The sequence below is a fragment of the Coffea eugenioides genome, chromosome 2 (genome assembly GCF_003713205.1).
Source record: "Coffea eugenioides isolate CCC68of chromosome 2, Ceug_1.0, whole genome shotgun sequence".
Classification (NCBI taxonomy): domain Eukaryota; kingdom Viridiplantae; phylum Streptophyta; class Magnoliopsida; order Gentianales; family Rubiaceae; genus Coffea; species Coffea eugenioides.
In genome coordinates, this window is record NC_040036.1 from 14,879,731 (window position 1) to 14,895,382 (window position 15,652).

Here is a 15,652-nt window from a genome sequence, read left to right on the forward strand (position 1 = left end):
AGTTATAGTCATGGCTTTCCATTCCATTGTACGTATATATGATTACATCCTAAATTTTTCTACTTCTACCCTTTTCCTGACCGGATTTTTCATTATAAAAGCATTGAAATTTTGCTTATCAAAAAGAAAAGAGAAAGAGAAGAAAAGATTTTCCTTGTGCTTAGAGAACACTTTCCATCAATCAAACTTTACTTATTTCATACATATTTTCAAAGTTCATTATTTATCAAAGTTTTTTGATAGAAAACAAGAACAATTTTATTAGTTAATGAGATTGCTGGAACTCATCCAGTACCCCTAATTTGACAAAGCTCAATGGGGAATTTCAAAGAGATTCTGTAAGGATAACACCTCAAAGGATTACCAATTTTTTAATTGTTTACCAAAGTGAATTATTTAAAAACAAGCAAAGGATTTCAAACTGTCTCGCAGGTAGATGAAGACCGGGAAATTCCAAACTGTCCATGCCCATGGTGGGCTGACGAGCTAACCTTGTAAAATTGGGTTGAACCCAATTACATATGGCTCCAATTGAACTAGTCTCGACAAAGACTAACAAGAAGCCCTGATCCAGAGTCCATTCGAAGGTTTTCATTTTTCTTCGATTATACACTATTTTTCAGTTCATCAGTAGGTTGTTTGATAAAAGTTGTGAAGGCTTGAAGTTGGCATACATCACAAGACTTGGAAGTAATGGCTACAATGTTGGATTGTTAATTTCTTTATGCTTTTTCTGACTGGAAATTCTGGATGCTGGATTCTCAAAATTCTCCCTTCGTTGCTGCTTTCTCTGAATCCTGTATCTTTACCTTCTTGTCTTCCTGGTATATAGATGGTGTACAACGTCGAGGAAGGCAACATATGGCTTCAATTCTTGTTCAAATCTATGATTTCTGACATGGTCAGATGGCCTCAAATTGTTACGTTAAGACTTGAGGCTTCTTTTTTTTTTTTTTTTTTGAGGGTCGTTAAAACTTAAGACTACTACAAATGTGTTTTGCCAACTATTGGTCTTTAAGAATTCTATATAACATCTACACAAACTACAAAATAGATACTTAAAAAGAAGTGTCTCAAGCTAAATATCTAAATCCGTGGGGTCGGGTTGCATTGTAAGGTAGAAGAAATGGTAAGTAGGAAGTTCTAAATTATAAACCTTTCACTTGTCCAAAAAAAAAAAAATCATCTAACCTTGCCATTAGTCCATGTCATGCCTAAAAAGTAAAATTTTTTATCGATTTGGCTAACTGGTGCATAATGGATAGTTGGATACTGTTAAGAGGGGTATCAAGCGTTAATTCTTTTGAGAAAATGTAGTTAATTCGATAAATATATTTAAATACGAAGGATGCAATAATGATAATTATACGTATTCACGTGATAAGTTAAACGTAACATAAATGTGTGTTAATAGTACTTAGTGGAGACCCATTAGAAAAATCTAACTTTTTATATCAGAGTATCAATTAGAAGATCTCAAACGACATCTTTGTAGCGAGACATTTTATAATTGCAGATGAGCTGAAATCAAGGGGTTTATCATCTTACATGTTTGGCTAGCATCCAAGATTGGGCAGTATAACATCCTAAAATCCCGGTACCTCTGCCTACATCCAACATGTTCATGCCGTGGGATGTTAAGATTTAAAATCATTGTCGTTAGGCATAGAGATATTCCAAAATGTGGACCAAGCTCCATTTTCACCTAAGAAAACTATATAATATAATGTCAACCTTTGTATAGTAGTCAACAATAGGAGCAACACAAGTCACTAGCTTAATCTTTAATAGATGCCACTCCCATGTGAGGAGGCCAACATTCCTGTGGTTCGAGCAGAGCAAATAAAAGTTTGTCGCCTATTGTCAAATACCAAAGCAAAATTACCACAGGTTGTTTGAAATAAAACACAAATTCGAACACTTATTTACAAAAGATCGCGTGTTTAAATTTTATTATCGATGTATAAGGATTGTTTTGGTGGACGATTCGTAAGAATTTCTGTAAACAATCTATGATCCCAGACAAGATTAGGAGGATGGTTTTATTTATCTTAGCATGTACCTTTCTGAAATAGCATTTCCTTTCTTTTCTGGCAAAGGTATAAAGTGCTGATATCGACTCAATTTGTTCAAACACGGCAACAATAATAATTCAAAGAAAGCTAACCACCATATTCATTGCTTACCAAGTCTGCCACATTTATGAACAGACTACCTCTCATTATGTTGCATAATTAGACTTCCAAAAGCAAGTCCTCAAAGCAAGCTACCTTCCTGTGTTTCTGAAACCAAATTTATCAATTACCTTCCTTTATTATTATTATTGTGATTTTTTGGGGTCCAATCCAACCACTTACTGAACTAGCAATGCTCCCGGTTCCCCTTTTTTTGCTCTCCTAGTCCTGGCTGACGGGGTCAATTTATTCAAATGGAATTATAGGAATACCAAGAAAGAGGACTCAATGGTATTCGTGTACTTAATGTATATCTAATTTACTAGCATTTAAATGCATGCAAAAAAAAAAAAAATTTCTTTTCCGTATTTTGATATTCATATGCTGCTTTACTCTTGCCTTTAAATGCTTCAAAAAATCGATGTTAATTTTGTCAAAAAGAAAAAGAAAAAGAAAAAAGAAACTCAGTGACACTGACACCCACCATTACTCATACATGCAGCACCAGCCAAACAAACCCTTTAGTTTGATAACACACAATCCACTTTTTAAATATAGTACTTATTAGGGAAAATGATCGGTTTCATCCTTCACATTTCACAAAAATATTCTTTTCGTCCCTCACTTTTAAAATGAAGCAATTTCGTCCTTGACATTTAAAAACTGAAATTATTACATTCCTAGACCCAAATTTCAATTTGAATCAAACCACCAATCAACCTGATTACAAAATTTGCGGGTGTAATTGGTAAATCACTTGGTTAACTCAACTTGATATTCATGTGAAATTTAATGAACCTAAAAATAAAAAATAAAAAATTTTAACATAAAAAAGAAAGATTAATCTTTTCTACATTATCATTGTATACATTGATGGTTTTATGTACCGCCATATCATTTTAATTTTAATTTAAACACCAAATTTTATATTTATGATACACATCTAGATTCGCAAGCGGATATACTAACGGTGCATGAAAAGATTTATCAAAAAAAAAAAACTTTACTATTCCAAGACAAAGAATAGCCTTTTATTTTTTTTGTTTAATAAATGTCATGTGAATATGATGAAGTTGACCGAATGATCTATCAATTCTATTTTCGAAATTTATTACTGGGTTATTGGATGGTTTGATTTAGATTGAAAATTAGGTTCAGGGATGTAATAGGTTTAATTTTTAAATGTCAAGGACGAATTTGTTTCATTTTAAAAGTGAAGGACGAAAAGAATATTTTTCCGAAATATGAGGGATGAAACAAGTCATTTTCCCTACTTATTATGACTCAGCTGCAGGAATGCAGGGATTAATTGATTTTGATTTGGAAGATCTTTTTTGTGCTTAAAAGTGCTATTCTTGCTGATTTTTCAAATCTATCGTAAATGTCTGCATTTGGATGTGTTTACATCTGTTAAACGTGGGATGTAATTTCCATTATTAGTGCAGGTTTATCGTAATGTATTTATTAGTTTATCTTTTAGAATTTTTAATGATGGGGAGAGTAACTAGAATCCATAGTTTTAAAGGGTTTCTATTCCAGTCATAATTACTCTAGATTTGAAATCTCTGCCCATTAAAATCTACCCATTTGGTTGAGAATTTAAAAGTCATATCCACCATTGATATTTTCATTAAGTACTAGGAATTTTCTAAACAATGAAATAAGTACCATTTTCTCTACAATACACACACAGTTTTTATTGATTGGTATAGGCACGACGCAAGACCAACTGAAAAGCAGCTGATAAAAAACAGAGCCGATTCTTTGGTCTTAGAAATATTCGTTTTTATATGTTTGAAATCCACAATGACTTCAAAAACAACCTCAAAAATATATTTAAATACGCACTAAAATAAAATAAAATCTCTCCCTCTTTCCCCTTTTTCACACACCATCATCAACCGCCGGCGGCGGTCACCATGCTCTAATTGAGAACGGGGGACCCTTTGTCCATGTGCTGAAAAAAAGGGCAGTGAGAGTGATTTAGCCGCGAAATTAAGGCGGTTTGTTTCGTTTTTCAACTATCATTTTTTCTCTCAACGGTTTGTCCGTGACATTTGTCCCCTCCATTCCCGGACAAAAAAAAAAGTTTGGAAAGAAAACCACTCCTCAGCCCGCATCCCACACATACAAGGAAAGCAAGAAGAAAAATCATCTCTTTCCCTCTTTCTTGAACTTTCACTTTCACTTTTCAGGCCCCACCATTTGCAGCAGTGTCCACAGTCCACGCTAGTCGTCAATTAATACTCCCCAGAAAAAGCAAAACTTGGGACTTTTTTTCAGTTTTTCTTCTAGTGCATGTTTAGGACCCCCTCTTCTCCCTCTTTCCCTCCTCAACTCTCGGCATCACTCACGGCCACATTTTCACTATCTCCTCCATTCTTGGCTCTTTCTCAGGGTTTCCATTCCTTAGTCCTTTCACATTCAGGTATGGGAACAGTTGAACTACTTAGCACTTACCATTGAGTAAAAATGCAATCTTTTTTGAAATTTTTTGTTGAAATGTTAGCATTCTAGTGATACCCGAATGGGCGAGTTTGAAGTCAATTAGACTATGTTAACATTCCGAGTTTCTCTTGATTTATTGAACATTTTTTGGCCTGAGTGTCCTGTAGTTTTGGTGGCACTTTTCTTGGATTAAAAATGGAGATCAATTCTTGGATTTCATATTTTATAGTCGTAGAAAATGATATAAACTTTCTTGGGTTAATGGGTATCAGTGTCAATAATTTTCTTACAGCTATCCAAGACAAAAAAGAAAAAACGAACATGAATGCCCATATTAAGAATGGGTACTCTAACAAGTTCTTGTACCCGTTTGTTGGTGAAGATATGGCTCTGTTTTGCTCGTGAGTAAACGTATGTAGTCTTGCGCATATGGGCCTTTACAGATTTTTATTTGTCATGTTTTATTTACTTCATATAATTGGTCTTAATGCTAATAGCAGTACTCTGGCAAATGCATATAGCTGTTCTTCTTCTTCTTCTTTTTATTCTCTTCACATTTGTAATTGTTTAACTTGGAGTAAGGAGTTTGTTTCCCAAGTGATTTTGAGAAAGATCACTAAGTCTTGATGAACAAGTAGGGAACGAGGAAATTGGTGTGTTTGCCATGCTTTATCTGTTCTAACGTTTTATTATTAGGCCTCTGTTTGCTGGCTGTGAAAAAAAGATGGAAGGATCAGTTCAATTTCTTTTCTTAACTATTAGAAGAATTTGAAAGGAAAAGGGAGTTAATTTGTCTTCTTTTGTACTTAATTGGTCAGATAGAACCGTAAAATCCATATATATGTAATCTGAATTTCATTTTCTTTTATAGGATGCCTGAAGATTGAATCTGATACTTTTTCCTGTGATTTTGTTTGTAAGAACTTAAACCCGGGGAAGAAGAAGTCAATCTTTCTTGTAGTGAGACATGATGGAAAAGAAGCAACTGAACCTTAATGCACCACTCTTATCTGTTAGGAAACCTACATCGAATTCGGGATCTTTACTATCTTCTAGGAATTCGTCAGCAAATTTAGGCTCTTCAGATGGGAAAAGTAGGAAGTTGTTGCACAAATCAGGGCCAATTAGACAGCATTCTCTTCCTGTACCAAAATCAGACTGGGAACTAGGTGCATTGACAAAACCAGCTGCAGTTCCATTTGTGTGGGAGCAGACTCCTGGAAGGGCCAAAGGTGAAGGTGATGAACAGACGGAGACTACTAAGCGCTCAGTGAGTGCTCCGAGGCTGCCTCCGGGAAGGCTACCAGATTCTGTAAGGCGCTATTCAGGTGAAAGATGCAACGATCAGAATATACACAGGCCTCATCCTGAGGTGTATCCTGTGAGTGACCATGCAGCTCTAATCGATAGCTTGAGGGAAAGTATATATGGAAATGAGGAATCCGATTTGGAAAGCACAGATGATTATTCTGATGCACTGGATGCCCTGTCTCCAACGGCATCATTTTCATTCAACTGCAGTATCAGTGGTTTGAGCGGTTTTGAAGTTCCAAATGTGAAGCAATCTGGAACTTTTTGTGTAGACCCACAGACTAAAGACTTGATGATGAGCCGGTTCTTACCTGCAGCAAAGGCTGCTGTTGTAGAGACACCTCAATACATTCCCAAGAAGCAACCTGCGGCAACTGAACCGCCAAAACAGCCTAGAAAGGTGGTCAGTGGAGAAAGAAAGCCTTTGCTTGATCATTATGGTTCTAACATCATATCATTTTACAATCAGTTTGCAGAAGATGTTCAGAGTGAAGGTGAGGATTCTCATCGTGACATTCCAAAGAAACGATCAAGTAAAACTTGGGGAATTTTTCCACGTTTATGTGTCAAGAAATCTTTGTGCCTCTTAAATCCTATACCAGCAATGAAGCCAAGGACCCCTGTTCCTAAATCTCCTCCTACTGATGTTGGAAGGCTAACCAGAAAGGCCTATAGTGGACCTCTTGATAAGGTAACCATGGTATCTACCTTTTTACTCTTAGTGACTGGGAAGTGTTGTCATTTGTTTCTTATAGTTCAGTGTCTTTGCAGCAAGCTTCTGATGCAAATAATAAGAGAAGATTTCATTCTGGAGTTCTATCGCGAGAACTGCATCAAGTTGAAAATAAGCCAAGTGATTCTAGACAGTTCTCGTACACTTCATACAGGGCAGGAGGACTATCGCCATGCAGGCCTTCGAGAAGTGGGGGAATATCCCCTTACCGGAATGCATCACCTCAGTCTCCCTTTGGCAAAGGAGCAAGATTTCTTGGTTTGCATAAGGAAGTTGACAATGTTACAGCTGAAAAGTACAGTTCCCTCTATAGAAAGTGTAGCAATCTTCTAGATGCAGCGCCACCTCGTATTTACAAACAAGATACAGTCTCACCAACCGAAGTGGTTGAGAAGACATTGTATATTGATTCCGTCACTAGTGTTAACCTCAAAAAAGATTTACCTTCTTCAAAATCTGAGAGCCTTGGCAATTCCCCTGGTGAGAATTTGAAAATTTCAGCAGAAAGGAAAAAGATAGAAAAACTTTCACCTCCTTACAGTAATGGAGAAGTAAAACTGTTGGATGTCACCAAGAAAGGAAACAAGTTAGACCCTAAATCATCCTTGTTGGCCCATGAAGTTCAACCTTCTCCCACTTGTATCTCAAATCTCAGAGGTCTAGTAGATGGAAGAGAGAGTTTACAGTCAGTTAAAAGGTTCAATGAAGACACGAATTCCGTTGACGTGAAAGCTCAATTGGAAGCCCAAACAGATATTGATGCTGTCACTCCACAATCTCCTTTGAACCCACCTTTGCCAAAATCACCTTCTGAATCTTGGCTTTGGCGTACACTGCCTTCAGTCAATTTGCGTATTCCATTTTCACATTCACACCTTGGGAAGAATTATCAAACTAAGAATGTGGATCAGAAGGCTTCTGTGGCTGGTACAAAATGGGAGACTATCGTGAAAACTTCTCATCTACGTTACGATCATAATCGCTATTCTGAGGTAATGCCACTCTCATTCTGAACTTCATGATACTATGTTTTAGCGTATATGTTACGATGAAATGTAAATGATTTTCTTTCCCTTGTATTGGTCTTGGCAGGAAAATTTTCCTCGTGTTTCTCACAAACAAAACAAAATATGAAGCAGAGTGGTCACTGCAAGGTTTTGAGCTTTATCGTAAATTTGATCAGTGCTGTTTAGACATTACTACCTACAGCTCCATAATTTCTTGAGCTCAGTTACCACTTATTTCAAGTAAGGGTATGTTCGCTTGTACGTGGAATATGCAGTGCTTAGCTACACCTGTTGAAGTTTAACTTTTTGTCTGATTCCTGGAAAAAATATCGCACCTGAGTCTGAGGCTTTATTTTCATGCCTCCATCTTTCCATAGTTTTGCAAGGATTTGATTGTTCCGATTCCCAATCATCCTACTACATCGGCTCAGAGAGAGAGAGAGAGAGAGATGTATGGAATCTGTGAACTCTAAACACATGACAGTGTACTTATTGTCTTGGAAAAGATTAGTTTTGCTTTTCAGCTGAATGTGGCAAGTATTTTTTGGTGCAATGTATATTGCAGTTTCAGAATTTGGTCTTATTGAATATCTGGACTTTCACCTCCACTAGTCTGGCTTGACTCGTGCTCTTTTAAGTGTTTACTTCCTTCTCATAGTGCTTGTTTGAGTGGACAAAGCAACACGCCTTTTCTCTTTGTTTCTTATTGATTCTCTGTGAGCTGATTAACTCTTTGGGAAGTAGCTGTGTGTTTTGTCATTTTTCACATTTTCGTCAAAGACTTCCTATGGGTAAAATTCAAGAGTCTGTAGTTATGGTTTCCCCTCCATCTTTCTTAAAGGTTTGTCATGAGGATCCTTGATGTTTCATACTTCAATCTAACATATGCTTTCTGGACAAGAATCAGAAATTTGACCAATGCTGCTGCTGCATCATCACGGAAAGTACTAGTACTATGATACTTTATCAAAGAGCAAGAACCTTTCTCCAAATATGTGGTATCTACCTTTATGTGGAAACTAGTACCTGCTTTGGCTGAATTCTGTGCCTATGTTCATCTGAGTCAATACCTATGTTCATAACCATTAACAACTGCAAATAGGCACCATTTCAACATCTGCTTGGATGTTATATCTACAATCACATCTGTGATCAAAGGTATTAGTTGTCCATTGATGTCACTTTCCTCTGCTTTTTTCTCATCTCCAAACTTCTCGCTTGGTTATTACTCTGGAAAATGCAATAATTTTGCCACAGATGGGAAAGCAAGTCAAAAGATATTACTATTCTGCTGCACAAAGTCCACATGTTATCACTGTCAACTATTTCCGGAAGGGAATATATCAAGATTATAGAATATGTTACTTTGAGAGTTACAGATGTCGATAAACCATTAATAGTATTTTAATATAAGATCAATCTCTTAATCTAACCCTAACCTTGTTCTTAAATATCAAATATACTCAATCCCCTCAAAAAAGTGAACACTCCTGCGATTTCTTAAAATCTCAGGCATCTACGTTGTATCTGAAATTCTGAAAATCACGAACATGCAAATGCAACTAGATTCCTGGCATCTTAGCTTACACAGGTAGCATGTTACATCTAAAACCCTGACAACAGCAATGACTATCTTGGCAGAAGTTGATGCTGCAGTAACTGATGACCGATTGAGATTTAAGAGTTGCATATGTTAGTTTAGAAATGAATGCATGGGGTGCCACCAAGTAGCTTTACCAGTTCAAAGACACAATTAAACAGGTAGATTCTCACATTAATAAGCCTTTGTTGTTCTACCAAAAAGATTAAAAGCCATTCTTGTTTTCTTTTCTCGGGATTATTAATGCATCACATTTTAAATTTACTTTGTGGGTTAAGTTCAGTTCTGAATTCTTGTGGGCTTGTTCAGAATGAATACCAGCTATACTCGAAGGCCATAAATGCAATACTCAGCTCCAGTCGTTGTCTCATTATCCAAACACCAGGGGCTGGAAAGCCTGGAGTAGCAATTCCATGTGACAAATCCTGAATGATGGTCCAGTGCCTTAATTGTACTCCAGGCTCCATTGTATGATTTGAGCATGTGAATGAACATGGCAGGAGTTTAAGCATATCCAAGCCACTTGGTCACTCTACAGCAGACAGGTAGGACACTAGGACTCAGATGCTCCCCTTAATTCCAAGTCTTGAAGCCATCTTTCCTTCGCCTCAGCATAAGTTTGTGGACCATGTTTCCTTCAAGTGGAGTACTTGTTTTTTCTCTTCAACTGTTCTTAAGAGCATCATACGTAACAATCCTATCCAAATAAATTCAAAATGGTGCTAAGGTGGACTTAAGTCTCTAATTAACAATTAACTCCCACAACTGTCCCCTACGCAGACATACGCGCACTCGCTCACACACACATATATATTGAAATGATTATTTCAGTGCCATTGCTGAAACGATCGCAAGATATAAATAGGGATACTTACATCTATTGGTCCATAATATATAAAGAAAAAGAAAAAGATAGAGAGAGAAAGAGATCATCGATATAGGCAAATACAGAAAATTTGTGAACTAGTATCCATTTTTATTAGATAACTTCATTATATTTAAAACCTTCATTTATATCATGATGAATAAAGAGTCTAACTGAACATGACTAATATTTTTTCCTTTTTTCTTTGTTTAAAAAATCGATTTATGTTCTAGAATAAGCCTTAAAATTTCTACTCTGTTAAAATCCACAGAGAATTACTTATTTTATCGTTTAGAGGAGGAAAATAAGAATTATCTTTTCCTGCACCTTTGGTACAACATATCCTTAAAAGAAATTTCTATACGGAAAATGGCACAAAGGAAAAAAAAACCGAAAAAGGAGAGAAAACGAAAAGAGTTGAAACAAAGCCCTGAAAGTTGGGCCATCATCTGACATTATCAGCCCATAATAGACAATATATATTCACTGCCGGCCCACAATTTTTAAAACACCGCTGTGGGAAATTTCAGAGAAGAGAGTTGTTTATTTAGGCTTGGGACGCTCCAATTAAAAAAGAAAAAAAAAAAAAGTCCTCAATAGGGCAATTTCAAAATCCCTATTCAGAAATGGACTTAGCTATATTACTCTCATAAACTCCATAGTCATCCCACGAATTTTGTCGTAGTCGACCATTAGTTTTGGTTAAGCCGTAAAGTTTACGAATTTTAATCTTGTTTAGACTTCTCAATTTTTGCACCAAATTTCAAGTTTTTACATAATCATATTTTGTACAGATTTAATTTTTCAAGACATTTATACAGAAACAAAATAAATTTAGATGAAATGTTTATTGCAGAAAGGATCTACGTGATCAAGACAAAACCCAAATAACAAACTGCAGCCGCGCAACCGAAGTAAAACTTGTTACGTTCAATCTTTTCGGCGCTCCGATGTTCAATGTTTTAGAAGCCCCATTTGTGTCAAGGAAGGTTGATCAGATTGACCCATTTGAGAAAAGGAATTAGGTGGGAATATTTTTTGAAACTAACAGAAAAATTACAAAATAAATACTTAAATTTTTTTGAATGAAATTAAAGGTTGTGATTGTAGAATAAAAAAAAAAGATTGTGATTTTAGAAGTCTTAGATTCTGTTTGATAAAACTAAATATGAAATTTAAAATCTGAATACTAAAACAGTTAATTTACTGAATCTTAAACACTGAAAAAATATAATAATATCTGAATTGAGCATGCCAGTGGGTATGTAGTAAAATTCTAGAGAGAGATATGATGAATAAAAGTAAATGTGGCAATTTGTTCCAAATCCTAATGGGCTACCCATGCCCAAAGGGACTTTGGGCGGAATGGGTATTGTAATTTTGATATTGGAGTTGAAATGAGATATATCCCAATTATACTCATTAATTGATGGTTAATTTTGGGAAATACAGACACTTGGATACCCATTAGGCCCAAATATCTTACCAAAAAATTTAATTTATCCAAAAATTTAGGGAGAAGATATGTTCATTCTTACCAAAATGTTACGTCTTTTTAAGCAACTGTTGATCATTCTAGAGTATAAATCAATGCTATTCAGGCTCAGTGGACTAATCTGATTACCCAATGCTGCTACTTGCTGAGTCAAAAATCAATTTTTATGGTGGTTTATTTTTTTCACCGTGCAGATCTACAGATGAACAGAAACTATTCACACTAATTTGATTATCAGCCACTGATGTGTTCTATTCAGCTCTGTTCATTGTCATCCGTTTGATTAGCATAGCCTATTGGTTGCATATGTGGAGTCATCAAAACATTTTGTTGAATTCTAATAGTGATTTGTTTTTTCAAAAAATACCAGGATTTAATGTGGAAGCCTGGAGTACAAGACCATGAGGTTTACTATCTGGGAATTTGGTGGTCAAAACATTGCAGGTGATATGGTTTTGCCGGAAATTGCATTATATTCCCTATTTGATGCAACAATGAATTCAAGAAAATATAAATTCACAATAAGATCAAAAGAAATTTAATAAATCAAATATATTAAAGTTATATAAAAAATAAAAAAAAGAATTAAAGGAAAAAATATAAAAAAATAGATTTGGGTATTGGACAGGATCAATATAAATATATTCCAAAGTGATCCCGTCCAACTTAACCCCAAAATACGTATGAATAAGTTTAGGCTCAAACCTATTGACTCGGTTCCATTTCAAATCCAAGCAAACCCACCTATTCTGTCCATTTTGCCGCCTCTAAACAAAAGGGACTGCCTATGACAAAAAGAGGTCTCCTATTGCTAAGTCCTTTGTAGTAAGTAGTAACAACCACTTTCATGTCTTCTTTTTGAAAGGAAACACGCCATCATTTCTTGTGGTGCAAAAGTTTCACGGAAAGTGTTATTTTCTGGTCTCAAGATAAATCAAATTTTTGCAAGCAGAAGGGACATGCAAAACCCAATTTAAATTGAGAACCATCTCTTGAGAAAACAAAATTACAAGTTTAGAAAGGTGGTGACCAATAATGTGCATCACAACCAATTTGAATTTACTAAGCACAATCATTGGATGTTGGAGAGAGTGACAGACAGATTTGTCGTAGCTAAATGTTTGTGGAAAGGAAGAAAGGATCGTTGTTAGCTAGGAAAATGCGGTTCACAACCCATAGTATAAAAAAAAAAATTTACATAATGAAAATTTTTTGAAAGACAATATATATCTATATATATCTAACTTATGCTTGATTGAAACTTACCGTGTGAAGGTAGTATCTAACATCACCATATTTATCCAACAGTCGGCTTGTAGGGTACTGCGATACACACTTTTCTGCTAAACTACCAAATCCTATGAGGCTATGATTTAAGTGCAAATTCATAGATGATTGCATAAGCTAAAACTTGAATCTAGAATGACTTCTCAAACTACGAATTGAAACTATATAATCATGCTGAAGTTTTAAGAAGTTATTTGCATAGAAATTAGTAATCTATAGAGTATATATTCATCGTCTTGATATTTATCCATCTTAGGCAAGTGATGACAACCACTATATGGCTTTTATTTTGATTCAACATACTAAACGGCCTTCCAGAGAGAGAGAGAGGATGGAGCTCAAAAGAGAAGCCGTACAGAAGTTCTTCGTCTAAAGTTATAAAGGCTATCCGACACAAGTACCACTAGAAGATCTCACACCCTAAGCTAAGTGTGCGAGTGAGACCTCAAGTACTCAGTCTCCTTCTAGCCAAGACCACTAGTTTTGAAAGCATTTAGATAGACTCAGTTTAAAGGTCTACTTGTAAATCGTGTGGTATAGTCAAGAATCACATGATCATGGCGATGATGTACGAGAATGTGGAAAAAGTATGGAGAGTCTCTTGAATATACCACATGAATCGCAAGTAAGGCCGTAAACCGAATCTATCTAAGTGTTTACCAATAGTTTGTGTGAGTATACTGTGTACATCATCTCCTTTGCTAGTGTCTGTGCATTTTACAAGCTAGATTGCACTGAGGGATCAAGGTTTCAGAGAGAGAGAGAGCCTCGTGTTAACATCCGATTCACCCTTATTTTGCGCCATGTCCTTGTAGCTCCCAAGACTTCGGCTTAAACTGAGTTGTAAATCAGGCAACCACTCTTTGCCATCCAGGATCTTATGCTCATTCATCATCTGAACAGAAGGAAGGAAAAATTCAGTAAGATTAAAGAATGCATATTCAACTAATTGAACCAATGGTGGAAGAATGTTCATAGCAGAAAATGGGGCATTACCTGATGCCTGTACGGGGACTCAATTTTCACGATGTTGGCAGGATTATTTCCGTTCGTTTCAACCCTTTCAGCTGTCAAGCTATCCCTACGATTCCAGTTAGCTCGCTGCATGAAGTAGGTTGCCCCGGCTGAATTTTCCGGTTGATGAAATTGATTATAGAGTGGTTGAAAAGGAGCATTGGCCCATTTGCTAGCTGTAGGGTCGACCCTTTTCTCTTTCAAGTGATGTGAACTGAATTCACGTGGTGGCCATCTTTTTTCTTCAAGAAAACTGCTAGGTCTAATGGGACCATATCTTGTGGCTCCATGCATGGCATGAAATATGCTTGAATTGCAAGACTTGCCTTGACTTTTCATCATACTATCTTGATAGTAAGACCACTGCTGGAATCTGGAAACAGGAGAATGAAGAAAGAGAAGTTAATTAGTAACTTGGACCAAGTTTCATTGCCTTTGATCACCACTAATTAGGTTTATCAACTGATTACCTCGAAGAGAGAGATTTAGCCTCATAAGGAGATTGGAGTGATGCATTATTAAGAATATTAACAATGTTGTTTCCCCCGTTGGGGTTGGAGGCTACAACAATTGCACCATTCTGGTATCTGAACTGGTCAACAGGGCTACACATTTGGTCCATTCGCCCTGAAAAGGGACCTTTTCCTTGCATCCCTCTTTTAGCTAGACCTATTACTGTCAATACAAAACAAACTAGTCATTCTAACTATCAAGACTTTTATGCAGCTAGTGGTTGAAAGCATGAACAGTGAAGAAAGTTAGAGTTACCTTGTCCAGATTCATCGAGTTTCTTGCTACGATACATCTGAAATCAAGGGGAAGTGATCAGGGAAATGAAGGATGCAGAAGTAGCAAAAGACACTAGTAGAACTAATTGTAGCAAAAAGGAGCACTTTCTATACCTGCAAGTGACTTTTTACATGAGCAATGCTTAGTCCTCGAACGTTCATTAATTGGAGCACCAGTTTTGGAGTTGCTCCTGGCCAAGAAAAGTTAATTTAATTCCATGAGTGGCCATTGCTATATGTTTAGGAATCTTAACTAGGACAAAACTTCATGACAAATAACGGACTTGGAAAAAGCAAAACAGTAGCGAAGTTCTTTTTCTTACTTTCTTGACCACCTAATCTTTCAATTGCATGCACAAAAGAGAGATGGAGATCAGGTGTCCATCTGAGCCTCGGCAGTTTAGATCGATTATATTGACGAACCTTTTTCTCATTTCGTTCGACAGATGTACAATAATTTTCTGAGTTTCCTTCGCTTGATTTCTCGCAATCCACAAGACTCAAGTCAGGAACCTCACTACTGGTTTCCTCATCTACATTGCTGCTTGCTTCTTCATTCAAATCAATGGATGAGATATTCAGTGAAGAGTCTGGTGATGTCTGTGCTGTATCATCCTCATTTCTATCGCTCTTTAATTTTGCATTGACACCAGAATCTTCAACCATCGCTTCACAATTGAACTCTTCAGCTAAAGTAGTTGCACTTTTAGTTGACATTTATGGCTACACATGTTCAAGAAGTGAAAAGTAATTAATTATCCAGATCAAAAATTGGAAGAAGCAATTGGGCAATTAATAAATTAAAATATTAATGGATACACATTGGGTATGCGTTAAACATCTAAATTATATTTAACCTAGCATGTTAATACACATCATCCATCATAATTAATGGACTCCCCACATATGGAATTTTTTTTCAAATTAACT

The 15,652-nt window shown here is 36.1% G+C and overlaps 2 protein-coding genes across 4 annotated transcripts; one reads left to right on the forward strand and one right to left on the reverse strand.

Annotated features, from left to right (window-relative positions):
- The first annotated feature begins 4,469 nt into the window (after nucleotides 1-4,469).
- LOC113762038 lies at nucleotides 4,470-8,284 on the forward strand. 3 transcript variants are annotated; one of them, XM_027305279.1, is made up of 4 exons: nucleotides 4,470-4,602; nucleotides 5,494-6,624; nucleotides 6,705-7,658; nucleotides 7,759-8,284. In XM_027305279.1, the coding sequence occupies exons 2-4, from the start codon at nucleotides 5,590-5,592 to the stop codon at nucleotides 7,798-7,800; spliced, it is 2,031 nt and encodes a 676-aa protein (XP_027161080.1). In that variant the 5' UTR covers nucleotides 4,470-4,602; nucleotides 5,494-5,589; the 3' UTR covers nucleotides 7,801-8,284. The 3 variants fall into 3 exon arrangements, with proteins under 3 accessions (XP_027161080.1, XP_027161079.1, XP_027161081.1); XM_027305278.1 differs by having other exon boundaries at nucleotides 5,544-6,624; XM_027305280.1 differs by lacking the exon at nucleotides 4,470-4,602 and adding an exon at nucleotides 4,872-5,033 and having other exon boundaries at nucleotides 5,544-6,624.
- A 5,378-nt stretch (nucleotides 8,285-13,662) lies between these two features.
- On the reverse strand, nucleotides 13,663-15,388 carry LOC113757389. The gene is made up of 6 exons (XM_027300707.1): nucleotides 15,046-15,388; nucleotides 14,837-14,913; nucleotides 14,682-14,739; nucleotides 14,405-14,609; nucleotides 13,917-14,307; nucleotides 13,663-13,815 (listed from the first exon to the last, which is right to left on the reverse strand). The coding sequence occupies exons 1-6, from the start codon at nucleotides 15,386-15,388 to the stop codon at nucleotides 13,663-13,665; spliced, it is 1,227 nt and encodes a 408-aa protein (XP_027156508.1).
- Nucleotides 15,389-15,652: the final 264 nt, after the last annotated feature.

Excerpts from the sequence above, each read along its gene's own strand:
- LOC113757389 (XM_027300707.1), bottom strand. The coding sequence starts at position 15,388 with ATGGTTGAAGATTCTGGTGTCAATGCAAAATTAAAGAGCGATAGAAAT. Across the intron at positions 14,740-14,836 it reads ATGTAAAAAGTCACTTGCAG|ATGTATCGTAGCAAGAAACT; the intron begins GTATAGAAAGTG and ends CCTTGATTTCAG. Across the intron at positions 14,308-14,404 it reads GCTAAATCTCTCTCTTCGAG|ATTCCAGCAGTGGTCTTACT; the intron begins GTAATCAGTTGA and ends TCCTGTTTCCAG.
- LOC113762038 (XM_027305279.1), top strand. The coding sequence starts at position 5,590 with ATGATGGAAAAGAAGCAACTGAACCTTAATGCACCACTCTTATCTGTT. Across the intron at positions 6,625-6,704 it reads ATAGTGGACCTCTTGATAAG|CAAGCTTCTGATGCAAATAA; the intron begins GTAACCATGGTA and ends GTGTCTTTGCAG. Across the intron at positions 7,659-7,758 it reads ATCATAATCGCTATTCTGAG|GAAAATTTTCCTCGTGTTTC; the intron begins GTAATGCCACTC and ends TGGTCTTGGCAG.